General features: G+C 30.9%; 1 protein-coding gene across 2 annotated transcripts in view; it reads right to left on the bottom strand.

The window, feature by feature from the left end:
- Window positions 1-5,864: 5,864 nt before the first annotated feature.
- LOC115874277 overlaps window positions 5,865-15,859 on the bottom strand; it is a 54,461-nt gene continuing 44,466 nt past the window's right edge. For both annotated transcript variants that reach the window (XM_030889378.1, XM_030889379.1), the window contains exons 11-13: window positions 12,527-12,666; window positions 9,938-10,115; window positions 5,865-6,016 (exon numbers count right to left, since the gene is read on the bottom strand). In XM_030889378.1, coding sequence (XP_030745238.1) covers window positions 5,891-6,016; window positions 9,938-10,115; window positions 12,527-12,666 — 444 coding nt within the window. In that variant the 3' untranslated portion in view covers window positions 5,865-5,890. The remainder of the gene's footprint in view (window positions 6,017-9,937; window positions 10,116-12,526; window positions 12,667-15,859) is intronic.

The following is a 15,859-nucleotide window of genomic DNA, read 5'->3' as shown; positions in this document are numbered from 1 at the left end:
AAATAAGTAAAAAATATTATAGTTGTGTTTTTTTAAATGGAACACCCTGTATATTATTCTATTTTTGGATTCTGCGATTGAAATAAAGGTAAATTTGATTAAGGTTTATCACACTTAAATCTTACCGTTTTTGAAATATTTTCAATTTTATGAAATTGCAGTAAAAATTTTAAGGCTTCATTTCTCCAAGGGCATAAAAGTTTTTAATACTAAATATTTACTGAAGATTATTTATTGATCAGATATTGTGTTGCAATAATAGAAATTTTACTACCTTATACAGAGTGTCCAAAATGTTGTATTAAATAATTACTAGCTTTAAACAGCAATAACTTGTTTAATTTAAACGGAACACCTTGTATATTTTACGTGAATCATATGCACAATTTAATTGTCTATCAAATTTTATTATACCATTTTTTACCTATATCTTTAAGTTTTCGTTGAAAATGCATTTTCTTATAATTTAGACCTCATTTATCACTATACCTATGGAATATTGACAATTCACATTTTTTTAAAGCAACAAATATGTACAAAAGTACAGGTGGTAAATATTGCAAACATAGGTATACAAAAAAACTATTTAAATCTTTGTAAAAGAATATACCAATTAAATATACCACCATTATTTCCGACCAAAAATTAGTTAATTACATACTTTTAAATTGTTTTAATTAATAAAGTATTCTAAATAAATATGGACTTGGCTCAGAAATTAATATAATAATAAGTTATGGAAATGAACGTCTCTGTTTTTATAAATAAGCATTCGTCAAAAAATGAAATAACATTTATAAGGTGTTTCTTTTTAACACACTGTCTAATAAACACACAAAATTTAGTTTTTTAGTATTTGGAGCAATTATTATTAATCAACGTAAACAGTCAATTAATGTAGTTTGAATACTGGGGTCATATTAACTGGTCCTCTTTAACAAAAGATATTTTTTCTAATTTTTTAATGAAATAAGCGAACTATAATGACAATATTAGTATCTGTACTTTTTGAAAATTTGTTACATTTTTAAAAATAATCTAAAATGTCAATATTCCATATCATATATAAATGAGGTCTAAATTATAAGAAAATGCATTTTCAACAAAAACTTGAAGACATGGGTAAAAAATGGTATAATACAATTTGATAGACAATTACATTGTGCATCTGATTCACGTAAAATATATAGGGTGTTCCATTTAAATTAAACAACTTATTCTCGGTTAAAACTAGTAATTGTTTAATGTAAATTTTTGGACACTCTGTATAAGATAGAAAAATTTTTATTATTGCAACACAATATCTGATCAATAAATAATGTGCAGTAAATATTTAGTATTAAAAACTCTGATACCCTTGGAGAAATGAAGCCTTAAAATTTTTACTGCTATTTCATAAAATTGAAAATATTTCAACAACGGTAAGATTTAGGTGTGATAAACCTTAATCAAATTTACCTTTATTTCAATCGTAGAATCCAAAAATAGAATAATATACAGGGTGTTCCATTTAAAAAAATACAACTGTAATATTTTTTACTTATTTGGGACACTCTGTACCTTGTAAAAATATTTTTAAATTGTAGCTCCAATAGTCCTTCAACGAACACAAAACTTCACCATAAAACCGTGTCGTATGTGGTGAACAACCCTGTATATTAACAAGGTAAGGAATTTAAAAATAATTTTATTGCCTAGGTACGTCTTTTGCCGATGGTTTGTTTTTTTATTCATCTCAATAGCTTTAGTTTTATTGGAGATATTCGCTTTTGAACAAAACAGTAACGATTTACAGCAATTTTAGCAGTGATTTTGGGTCCCCATCAACACACTTATAAAATAGTGTTTATTGTTTTTGTAATGTCACTGTTATTGAAAATTCATATTCTTAATGTTAGTGTCTTCTTCAACAGAGAATATCTCCAAAAACAAATAAAGCTATCAAGATGAATCAAAAAACAAACTATAGAGAAAAGATACACCTAGATGACAAAGTTATCTGTAAATTCCTTGCTTTGTTATCGTTCACCACAGGGTATACCACAGGGTGTTTAGTTGGTGAAAGCTTGAAATAAAAAATCCTATCACCGGTTCTCCATAAACATCTAACATACAATGGCTATAAATCACCCTGTATGTAGAGGATGTTATATGAATACTAGTTGAAGCCTGGCGCATCCGCCACGGCGACATCAGGAAAAAATACTTTTTATTTTTTTTTATTAAATGAAAAACAAAAAATCCGGCGACGACAGTTTTTAGAAGAGCTAATTAACTATCTTTTAGTAAAAAAGCAACTTTCTAGAGAAAGTCGTTACTTCAGTAGAAACGACACAGATAAACGTTAGCATTTGATATATGTAGATGTATTTCTACTTCGTTACACAGAGTGACCATTTTTTTAAACTGGAAAGTTTTATTTCTAATTGGAATAATCTAGATTATTCATAATTTAATTGTTGTATCTATTAAGATTGCATTATTTATTATGTAAATCTATAAAATATTAAAAGAAATGAAGAATTTTATACATAATTTTTACGTATAGGATACACACTTCTTTTATTCCTTTTCTTTTCAATAATTTAATTGTATTAAATTGAAAGACGTCTGTTTTCTAGAACTTATTTTATTTTCTTAACGACTCAACTCGTGATAGGTTGTACAATTACCATATTCTTAATAAAGCGCAGCCAAAATTTAAAATCATTAAATTAATCTATTGCAATATGAAATCTTTCTTTATTTAAATATAGCATTGCCATTTTTTTATAGAAAAAGTTCTTGTTTACTTTATATGAGTCTGTTTCTAGGAGGCTCTGAAAAGATTTATATATGAAGAATGAAACAATATTTAAATACAATTATTTTAAAAAGAAAATTCTTAAACATTAGAATTTTTTAAGCTTTTACCGAAATATCAACGTTTTGTTTTTCCTCTTATAATTGACAGATAACAACTTTCATGTTTAATTTAGAAAGAGGTATTAATAATCAGGTCAAATAATATAGCTACAAATTGCTTAAAAATTCATCAAAATCGGTTCACGAAAACACAATACCAGGTGCGTCTCAAAAGTGGCTCACCCCTATAATATTTTTATTTTTTTTTTAGATAAAAAAATGAGATTTGGTATGTTAGTATTTGACATAAATTAGGATTGATTGACATATTCAATTGTTTTCGGTCCTTCCTGTTTCACAGGAAATGACTACAACTTTTGATTTTTAAATGGCACCCTCGAAATTTGTTTACTTTATTTGATAGAAACTGACAGTCTGAATCGAATGACATATCATATATAAATTTTTAACATATTCGCTCAAAAATAAATTGTATTTCAAATTTCAAGGTAGAGTGCCATGACTATGATAAAACACTAATTTTTAATCAAGGAGCCTTGGAAAAATAGATTTGATTGTCTAATGCTTTTAGTGTCTTGTCCTGACCGGTAAAAAAATGCCAAAATCGTATTTTTAATCATATCTCAATTTTTTCAAATGGAATGAGGGTAGTCCATTAGCATATCTGAAAAAAGCATTTTTACAAATAATTTGATACCACACACTTGGTATTTCGAGTCAAATTGTCGTTATGAACCGCATGTTGCAATTTCAAATGAACCATATTCGAAAATGTCAAAAATTGATACGTGATACATCATTCTGTTCAGAGTGTCATTGTCTATCGAATAAAGTAAAAAAATACCGAGGGTGCCATTTAAAAATCAAAAGTTGTGGTCATTTCCGGTGAAACAGGAAGTGACAGAAAACAATTGAATACGTCAATCAATCCTAATTTATGTCATATACTCACATACAAAATCTCAATTTTTTATCTGATAAAATAAAAAAGTTATTGGGGGTGAGTCACTTTTGAGACGCACCCGGTATAAAACTTTAAAATATATGAAAATTGTAAGGTGCCCGTTTTTCGTGCCGGTGAGTGTATATCTTAAAATGAATTATTTAAAATAGCAAAAAAAACAGTTTTTGAACAATAACAAGCAAGAATCTTCCAAATATTTTATATGTTACTCTTAAAAAGAGAAATTGGACAAATAATGTGGCTTAATTAAGTATCAACTACAATCTACTTATCTATTCATCTTTAGATTTTAGATACTATTAGATGTTAGGGTTGATTTATAAGATACTAGCTAATAATAAATAATATTGTAAATTGGAGTACATGTTTGTTTTATATATGTTTACATTTTTGTTGACAAATAAAAATTTGAAAGCAAGTTAAGACTTTTTTTCTTTAATAACGTTATAGCTTTATTCAGAACCTCGCAATTAGTGGAATAAATTAATGGCTGCTTTAATTTCCATGTAAGCATTTAGATCGTCAAAATTAGAGGTAGTCATTTTCAATTAGTAGAACAAGTTAACAAGCTTTTAACTTTTCCACTAATTATACTTCAAATTTTGCGCGGAATGTCATTTTAGCCTTTGATTATCATCCGTTAAGAGAAATTGTGGTTAGAAATCAAAAATTTATTGTTTTATAAGCTAAATATTCTGTGCAGGCTCTCTCTGTGGATACAACTGACTACCGCAAGCTGTTGCTAGGATATTCTATTAATTTTAATTTTGTTTTTTAGACATATTGTGAATGATCGTAAACTAAAAAGTATAAAGTGTACCAAACCTAACCAAACAAAACCAAACCACTAATTTATTTTATTAATTGCGAGGTTCTGCTATAAACTTCATTTAGAGCCTCGCAATTAGTGGAGTAAATTAGTGGTTTCAATTACACTTTATACTCTTTAGTTTATGATCATTCATAATGTTTAAAAGACACAATTAAAATTAATAGAATATCCAGCTTGCGTTGGTCAATTTTATCCATAGAAAAAGTCTAATATTTAGCTTATAAAACAAAGTTATAAAACAATCAACTTTTGATTTCTAACCACAATTTCTCTTGACTAATCTAAGGCTAAAATGACATTTCTCGCAAATTTTGAAGTAAATTTAGTGGAAAACTTAAAACGTTGTTAATTTTTTCTACTAATTGACAATGTCTGCCACTAATTTTGACGTTCTAAATGATTACATTGAAATTATAGGAACAGACTTCTACGCTAATTGAAACCAATAATTTATTCCAATAATTGCGAGGATCTGAATGAAGATTTAGGCCTCATTCAGAACCTCGCAATTAATATTATTCATTATTAAATAATTAATAATAATAATTAGTAATTAACTAATTTATTTATTACCCTTATTAGTGGTAGGAATTTTTAATTAGTGATAAAAGTTGAAAATGACAAATTTTTAGCTTTTCCACTAATTATACTTCAAAATGTGCGCGGAATGTCATTTTGGATTTTCATTATCATCTGTTACGAGAAAATGCGGCTGTAAATGCGGTAAGTTTATTGTTTTATAAGCTAAATTTTAGGCTTTCTCTATGGATACAACTGATTACCGCAAACTGTTGCTAGGATATTCTATTAATTTTAATTGTGTTTTTTAAACATTGTGAAAGATTGTAAACTAAAAAGTATAAAGTGTAATTAAAACCACTAATTTATTTCACTAGTTGCGAGGTTCTAAATGAAGCTTATCTGATTGTGCGTTTATGTTATTGCCTATAATAGACATATACCGAGTATTTTTCAATAGTGGCTCACCCCAACTTTTCTTATTTTTTCAGATAAAAAAACTTAAAAAAACATTAAAAGAAAATAATTAACAACGTCAATCAATCCTGATTTACGTCCTATACGAACATGCAAAATCTCGTTTTTTTTTATCTGAAAAAAGAAAAAAGTTATAGGGGTGAGCCACTTTTAAAGAACAAACAGTATAAAACAACACTAAACGTTTTTTTTATATTTTTTGTTTATTCAATCAAATGTTATTAAACAAAAATCTATTCAGTTTCTAAACGAAGAATTCTTAATTTTCCTTGATCCGCCATTATGCAAGCTGCGTCATTTTGACCCCCACAGTATTTAGATGACGAAAACACAGTCAATAACTTTCCTTTTTGCATCACCTAAAATCGATTTAAATTGATTGTTTATAAACAGTACCCATATCCAAAATGAAAATAACTAAAAAAAAAAAAAAAAAAAAAAAGATCGAAGTAATAAAAGAAAATACTTGATGAAAAAATTTTGAATAATGAAAAAAAAAAAACCTAAGAAAGTAAATAAAATAACAAATACACGGAGTATTCCATATGAAAAATATGTTCAATATTCAAAAATTTAGAAACAGATCAAATAGATATGTCATCAAATCGTTGATTTTCTATTTACTCAAAAAAATGGGCTCCGGGGGGCATGTATAGCCGCCCATACTTAAATATGTTAATAAAAACTTGGTATGCAGTTCTTTTAGTTTCAAAGTCAAGAAATTTATCCAATTTTTTTTATCTCAAAAACTGCGACTTTGACTGATTTTGATGTTATTACAAATTTTGTTGCAAATATTATTCCTAATCTTAAATTGAAAACCGCGTTTCGCTAGCTATTGTAATTTTGAAGTTACGATTTTTTTAAATTTTTAACCCCCTTCCATACCCCCTTAAGAAACCCCCAACCCACCAAAAACTAATGGCCAGATTCTCGGATGCCACAGTATTTTTGTGCCAAATTTGGTTAAAATCGGTTTAGCGGTTTTTGAGTTATCGTGTTACAGACAGACTATGGAGTGTAGAGGTAAGGAGAAATAACTTTGTGTATTAAAAAAATGGTCAAAAAAAGGGAAGAATTAGGATGGCGCTGCTGTAGCAAGATTCTAAAATTTAAGACATGCGCCGAACATTTTAGAATAGACGATTCAAGACATTAATATTTGACGTGAAGCAAACGCGAAGCCGCGGGTTTAAAAAAAATAATTTTATTTTCATGTTGCATGAAATAAATTACAGATTTTTATTCAGCAGCAATAGACTAGGCCCTTTTTTTATTGTTTCTCATAAGTTATTTCGCAAATGTCATTCAAGACGACGAAAAAATATTCTTATCGTTTTAGCTTAAAATTAATGGTAATTATAATTAAGACAAATTTTATTTAAAGTAATGATTGGTGATGGGTTTAAAATAAATATAATGCAGCTTTAAAATAACTTCATATCTACATTTATTTAGTATAAAAGTAAGTCAATATGTGGTTTTATTATTGATTATTCAGATATCAGAGCCTCTTTTTATTGTTTCTCATAAGTTATTTCGTAAATCTCATTCAAGATGAAAAAGCTTTAGTTTAAAATTAATGTTAATTATAATTAGAAAAACTTTATTAAAAGTTTAATTGATGATATGGGATTTAAATAAATATAATGCAGGTCAAAAATAACGTAACACATTTTCTGTAGTATAAAAATTAAGCCAATATAATATAATGTTATACTGTACAAGTATTTATTTACGTTTTGCCATCGTAGTTGCCATTCATTCAGAATAGTGGATTTTAAATGTTCGATAGTCGGATGGCTTAACTACCTTAATATCAACTACTTCTAGACAAGAATCGTGTGCAGTATTATCTTCTTTTTCACTGCACTCCCAGCTATTCCAACATGGCTTGGGACGTGAAATAATAATATAATTTTATAGCCCTTCCAGATGCTCATGTCTTCCTTGTACTTCACCCAATAGAATCATTCTCGCAGCTTCCTCCCAAGTTGGTAGTTGCTATTCAGAATAGTGGATTTTAAATATATTTGGTAGTCGGATGGTTTAACTATCGTAACTATAACTACTTTTAATAATTCTTTTTCTCAATTCTTTGCACTATAATTTGCATCCCACGTATTGTAATATTTTCCTTTGAATTTCGTTTCCTATTGTTCCATGGCTTGAGACGTAATGTTATAGCCCTTCCAGATCCTCATGTATATGTCCCTTTTCCTTGTATTCCACCCAATAGAACCTTTCTCTTAGCTTCCTCTCAAGTTGGTAGTTACCATTCATTAAGAATAGTGAATTTTAAACATGTTTTGTACTCGGATGGTTTAACTACTGTAACATCATAAATAAATTGTATACCAACACATAATGGCCAAACTTCAACAGACTTTAATATTCATAAACCTCATCAGAAGAAAATATTTTTTGATCCAAAGTTTTTTTTTCGTTATTAGAATAAATTACCTGCAATTTGTTAATTCATTACAACATTGAATAAAAGATGCAAAGTGTTTATACATACTATAATAGATAAATCTTCATTTAAAATTATGTGACAGATCTGCTTGCTTGTAGGATCTAGACTCATAAACTCAATAATTTCTTTTATTGATATAACCAATAAAGTAGTAATGCTGAAATTTTGTTTTTGATTTGAGCAGTAGGGTCCATTATTTCCATTATTTTATGCTGTTATTGCTCTACAAAATGTTGATCTTTATCAAGGGATGTTTATGTGTATAATATTATTATTTATGTGTATAATATTATTATTTATGTGTATAATATTATTATTTATGTGTATAATAATACTGTATGATCGAAAAAACATGGCGTCCAGTTGGCTTGGAAATGAACATCTCGATGATATTCTCCATATCATTTTACATATAAAATGGCAGCAATCTTCATTTCATAGGCATCGCTGACGCCGTTTTTTATTCGAACAAATTGTACTTACGTGTATAATATTCATTTAATGGTTCCTTTTTTAGTTGCTGGTGTTCATATTTTGGTTTTTTATTGTGTTGTTGCTCTACAAAATGTTAATATTTATGTGTATAACATTACTCTTTCTGTGTATAATAATACTTATGTGTATAATATTCATTTAATGGTGCCCTTCTTGCTTGTTGCTGTTGTTGCAATTCAGAATTTAAATTAACCTGAGGCAGTAGGTAGAGCTTCATCCTCCAATATTTTCCTATGTAAATACTGAAGTGGACAGTATTTCTGATGACAATTTTATCACAAACTTTAACATCTTGTTCTTTAAAATGAAACTGCCATACCTTATCTGTAGATTTCAAAGCAATATCTAAATGCTTTTGACCATCACTGTAATCTAATTCTTGTCTGAAAATCAATACCTAATATTATCCTGATGATTTTGATTTTTGATAGATTATTAAAATACAGCACTTACAGTTAACTATATTTCTTGAAAGTACCTACAATTTTATGTATTTCCTACTTTTACTTATTTAAAAAAATGCCAACAATTTGTGCATGTCTGTTAAACTTTAAAATCATTAAAAATAAATTTTATTTAGGTTGTAACTTTATAAAAAGGATTGTAAAAATATACTTTGTAACATGTATGTCAATAATCTTACGAAAAATGTTTACTACACTTTTGATTGACTCTAATTTTTACATATAATACAAATAATACAATACTGAATTATATTATGTATTTTACATACCATAGGCTTTGCCTTTGCTCTTTATTTTTCCATCAGCTATTCAATCAACTTCGCACCACACACACTTTAACCATTGTTAAATAATAAATAAAGCACAAAATATTGATAAACAATAATTATTTTATATTCAAAAACTCGGTCTGAAAAATAAAAACAAAATTTTTTGGGGTAATGTTTGGTTATATTTATTTTTATTCTCTTATCTATGGTTACTTTTCATTTTTTAGATTCATGCGTTTTTAGCGCCACTGTGGTTATTTGGCGAACCCTTATTCTTCCCATTTTGTGACCACTTTTTCAATAAAAGTCCCGTAAGAGTTATTTCTCCTTACCTCTACACTCCATAAGACAGACGGACAGACAGACAGACACCATGAAAATATTTTGTATTTAGGTCATTTATGACCCAAATAACTCATTTTGAGTGAAATTAAAAAAACTTTTTTTGCCGATCTTAATAGCCTACCATACCTGTTGGTATGGTCGGCTAAAAAGATATTTGGCTATTTTGTATTTATTTTGCAAAATATGGTCAAAATCAAATATGTTGTAGGTTAGTTAATAAAAACTTGAAACCTGAAATCCACATTGAGCGACTTCGTGAGCTCTTACTACATGAGTCAGCTGGTTAGCCCTCAAGAACCTCTCCAGTGCTTCGACACTAAAGATATGTGCCGTGCCTCTTCTTGTATTTACTGCGAAACCTTCATTTGCCAATAACTCCATGGCCAGTTTTTCATTCACAGTTTTTGGTCTAAAATAAAATTTAATCTTTAACATACATTGTTAAAGCTCACGCTAAAAATATATCAAAGTACATTACATAATAAAATTATATAAGGATTCTTGCCACTTAACTGCTTATATAGAAATTTAATTCTACGCTGTGTTTGTCATAATGCGGATCAACCTGCAGGTTACCTGAAAAAAAGCCTTTTACCATCCTTTTACTATCGATAGTTGCGCCTCGGTGGTACGAAAGTACTACCATTGCACACAGGCCGCTATCTCCCGTTCGGGACTTAATATCTAACCGACACTTTCCGACAAGTCGGAATTAACTATCTCTGCGCTGTGGTTTTCATTTTGTGGATCTGCCCAAGCTCACCTCATGATGGAGTAGGTCTCCGAAACCGGTAGTGAGAGCAGGTTGATCCGCATTATGACAAACACAGCGTAGAATTAAATTTCTATATAAGCAGTTAAGTGACAAGAATCCTTATATAATTTTATCATATACCTATACTGCAAGAAATTTGTTTTCTATTTTGGTACATTACATATAGAGAGAAGACCAGGCTACTGGTAACATAGCAAGTTGCCGGACGAATTTACGTTTACCCGATTTGCGTTTGTACTCGAGATTCACTGCCGGCTAGTCGGCTGGTCAGGCAGTACGCAGTTGCAGTTGTGCTTCAATCGTTATAGACTAGGAATACGACGCGAGGAGTGCCGAGTATTTATTATTTTCATTTTAAGTGTTTACCTTCACTTTAGGTAACATTTAAAATAAAAATACTTAAATATTTATTATTTGAGTGTGTTTACAAGCCAAAACTAAAAATAAATAAATTCTCTAAACCCCAAAAAAAACTAAAATATTACTCTAAATAAAAAAAGTTATAACAAGTGTTCAAAAAGACCTAGACAGAAGCCTAGGCGGTCGTAAAATCCCCGTCTGACATTGGCTAACATATTAGGGCCCTTAGCTTGGAAGGGCTCTCGTATTCTTACTTGAAGCTCATCCAGATTATTAGCCCTATTATGACCATACACTTTGGATTTTACATTACCCCAAAAAAAGAAATCATTGGGAGAAAGATCTGGTGATCTAGCGGGCCACAAAATAGTTCCATAATATCCACTAATTAAACAGTTAGGAAAAGTATTGTTCAAATATTCTTGATGTGTTCACCCATGTGTTTTAAAATTATTAATAACTCTTGATATAGTAGGTAAAGATGGAATTGGCCTGTTTACAAAAGTTTGTGGAAAAATTGTTTGTATATCCCGATAAGACCTATTTTGGAAATACCATTTTACAATTTGAATTTTCTCACGAACTTCGTAAACATCCATTATTTTACTTAAAACATAAATGTTACACGAGAACTGTCGCGAGAATCTATGTATTCGTTTTGGCTATTAAAACACGAATAAATACGTATTCTGAAACATTCTTATCACATATCTACCTATTTTTACTTTATCGCATTTTTTCGCCTGTTTTTTATCCGGCGGACGGGTATACGCTAATTCGTCCGGTTCTGCCTATGTTACTACTACGGTGGTCCGGTCTGTATATATTTGCTATCAATTAAACTTTTAGTTACGCAATCGAGGGCGCGATTTTTAAATTCATTGTTGCCAACCGTGGAGATATTCGGCGCCGGGCTGACTAACTGGAATTTAAATTTTGCGCTGGAGATTCAGTTGGTAGCTATGCTGTAAAAATGTCAAGTTGCCGCATTTATTTATTTATTTCCTAACATTGTCATTCGTTTTGACACTTTAGTTTTATATTACGAGTTTTTGGATTAAATAAATACTGTTGTGATACTTAAAGCTTTAAAATATTTACTAGCAGACCTTGCAGTCGAACATTGTTCTTTTTAGAACATCGTTTAGTGCGAAGTGGTACAAGATAGCTTACTAGCCGTAAAAAACTCATCGCAACTTTATTAGAATATTTTTAACGGGAAAGCGGTAGTAATGGCCCTTTATGTCCCTTAAGTACTGTTAAAAAGGTGAGTTTTACTGATGTAATTAATAAATGTTTATATATTTATAATGAATTTATTTTTGTTTCCTAAAATATTTTGATTAAAAGAAAATATATAAAAGTGGGCAACGCTGTGCCCGTCAAGCTTAATCACGTGACTAAAAGTTTATTTGGTATGAACTGTAATATTAAGTATGAGATAAAACATTTACCATGTTCTCATTTTAGTTGATTGATAAAGATATTTTAAATTATTATTTTTGGTCCTATTTTGCATTCCAATAAGAAGGAAAGGTATACATAATTGACATAACAATTCAAGAAAAAATCCAATATTATACAAATATCAAATATTGTAATTTCTAAGTCATTTGTTTAAGTGATATTATTATTTTAGCGGCATTATACACACAAGGTATAAAGTGAGATATTACTATACATACTTTACAGGATCATTCCACATTAGCTCCCAAGCCAAAGAGCTTTGTGTTTCAGGTTGACTAAGAACAGATGGTATGTCATTAATTGCAGACAAAGCTGGACATAACCAAGGAGGTGGGCAACCGCCATGACAACAAAAAACCTACAATAAAACATTTTAAGGGGTGATAGATCTCGCCATAACAAACATATTTTCTCTTTACCATTTAAAAAAAAATAATAATAACTGAGTTATATAATTTTGAAAATTAAAAAAATAATGGCAACATTTTGAGAGCCACCGGCAGCAACCGATAATCAATCTCAGATACTAAACAAATACCCGGATCTTAGTTCGTTCAACGTCCAGTGTTGACACATCAACTAGAATGATTTAAAAACGACGAAAATTCAGATTAAAAGTAAAAACCTTACTACTTAATTAGGTTACAAAATTATGCTGCCAAAAAAAAAATTGGAATTTTTTGCAAAAAATTTTGGATTTTTTTTAGTTATTAGTTAAAAAAATATAATGTGTCAACATAGGGAGTAGATTAATTTTACAAGAAAGAAACCCCAAAAAAGATTCAGTGGTTCTCAAAATTTAAACAAAAAATATTTTTATGGAAATTTTTAAAGTAAAATAAGTCGGTTATTTTGGATTTATTTGAGAAACGGTAAAGAGAAAATATGTTTCTTTTATCGAGATCTACCAGCCCCGAAAAAATTTGCACTTATTTAAGACTCATACTGTATAGGCTAACGCACACTGATCAGTCGCAAGATTTAAAATATTTTTAGTCCCTGACGTGTTCTGTATCTGCTGCCATGCATATTTGATTGTAAACAAAAATGTTATTTACTTAATTTCATTAAGAAAAATTATAATGTTAATTGACTAAAACAGACTAAAACACAAAAATAGAAAATCAATCAAAATAACAAAATAATAATACATACAATTTATATTATATCAATCAAAAAATTAAATGTAATGGGTATATACCGGGTGCGTCTCAAAAGTGGCTCACCCCTATAGCTTTTTTATTTTTTTAGGAAAAAAACGAGATTTCGTATTGACAGTATATGACATCAATTAGGATTGATTGAGGTATTCAATTGTTTTTGGTCACTTCCTGTTTCACCGGAAATGACTACAACTTTTGTTTTTTTTATGGCACCCTCGGTATTTTTTTACTTTATTCGATAGAAAATGACATTCTGAATAGAATGATAAATCATGTCAACTTTTAACATTCTCACTTAAGAAAAAATCGTATTTTAAAATTAAATCTAGAGTGCCATGACTATGTGAAAAACACTAATTCTTAATCAAGGAGCCTTGGAAAAATAGATTTGATCGTCTAATGTTTTCAGTGTCTTGTTCTGAGGCGCTATTCTGCACACGGCATCGATAACCGTCGGTATCGGTAAGTTATGATAGTTTTTTATATAGTAAAAATGTGTTAATTGTTGTTGCCATAGTTACCGATCGGTCATAGGGCCGATATCGCCCATTTGTACCGACGAGGATCGGTATCTCTAGCGTGCCCTTGTTAACCCCACGGTAGAGATACCGATAGTTATCGGTACAAATTTGCTATATGCCCTAATGATGACAACTAAAACTATGACAACGACAATTAAAACGACGCTCATTGGCCGTACGTACCGATAGCTCTCGGTAACTTATCGATACCGACTATTGTACAGAATAGCGCTCCTGGGGCGCTATTCTGTACAATCGTCGGAATCGGTGAGTTACCGAGAGCTATCGGTACGCATTTGCATATAGTAAATATGTGTTAATTGTTGTTGTCATAGTTACCGATCGGCCCTATGACAGATATCGCAAATTTGTACCGACGACTCTCGGTATCTCTACCGTGAGGTTGACAAGGGCACGGTAGAGATACCGATTTTCGTCGGTACAAATTTGCGATATCTGCCATAGGACCGATCGGTAACTATGACAACAACAATTAACACATTTTTACTATATACAAATACGTATCGAGAGCTGTCGTAACTTACCGATACCGACAGCTATCGGTACGTACGGTCAATGAGCGTCGTGTTGATTGTTGTTGTCATAGTTACCGATCGGCCCTATGGCAGATATCGCAAATTTGTACCGACGACTCTCGGTATCTCTACCGTGAGGTTAATAAGGGCACGGTAGAGATACCAATTTTCGTCGGTACGAATTTGCGATATCTGCCATAGGACCGATCGGTAACTATGACAACAACAATTAACACATTTTTACTATATACAAATACGTATCGAGAGCTGTCGTAACTTACCGATACCGACGATTGTCGATGCCGTGTACAGAATAGCGCCCCTGGGGCGCTATTCTGTACAATCGTCGATATCGGTATATTACCGACAGCTATCGGTACGTACGGCCAATGAGCGTCGTGTTGATTGTTGTTGTCATAGTTACCGATCGGCCCTATGGCAGATATCGCAAATTTGTACCGACGACTCTCGGTATCTCTACCGTGAGGTTAACAAGGGCACGGTAGAGATACCGATTTTCATCGGTACAAATTTGCAATATCTGCCATAGGACCGATCCGTAACTATGACAACAACAATTAACACATTTTTGCTATATACAAATACGTATCGAGAGCTGTCGTAACTTACCGATACCGACGATTGTCGATGCCGTGTACAGAATAGCGCCCCTGGGGCGCTATTCTGTACAATCGTCGATATCGGTATATTACCGACAGCTATCGGTACGTACGGCCAATGAGCGTCGTGTTGATTGTTGTTGTCATAGTTACCGATCGGCCCTATGGCAGATATCGCAAATTTGTACCGACGACTCTCGGTATCTCCTCCGTGAGGTTGACATCGAGAGCTGTCGTAACTTACCGATACCGACAGCTATCGGTACGTACGGCCAATGAGCGTCGTGTTGATTGTTGTTGTCATAGTTACCGATCGGCCCTATGGCAGATATCGCAAATTTGTACCGACGACTCTCGGTATCTCTACCGTGAGGTTAACAAGGGCACGGTAGAGATACCGATTTTCATCGGTACAAATTTGCAATATCTGCCATAGGACCGATCGGTAACTATGACAACAATTAACACATTTTTACTATATACAAATACGTATCGAGAGCTGTCGTAACTTACCGATACCGACGATTTTACAGAATAGCGCCCCAGGCCAGTTAGAAAATGCTCAAATCGTATTTTTAATTATATCTCAATTTTTTCAAATGGAACGAGGGTGGCTCATTAGCATATTTGGAAAAGCATTTTTTACGAACAATTTGATACCACACACTTGGTATTTCGAGTTAAATTTTCGTTACGAGCGGCAAGTTATAA

The sequence above is a fragment of the Sitophilus oryzae genome, unplaced genomic scaffold (assembly GCF_002938485.1).
Source record: "Sitophilus oryzae breed Bouriz unplaced genomic scaffold, Soryzae_2.0 scaffold_125_pilon_pilon, whole genome shotgun sequence".
Classification (NCBI taxonomy): Eukaryota; Metazoa; Arthropoda; class Insecta; order Coleoptera; family Curculionidae; genus Sitophilus; species Sitophilus oryzae.
This window is presented reverse-complemented; position numbering and strand designations above follow the sequence as displayed.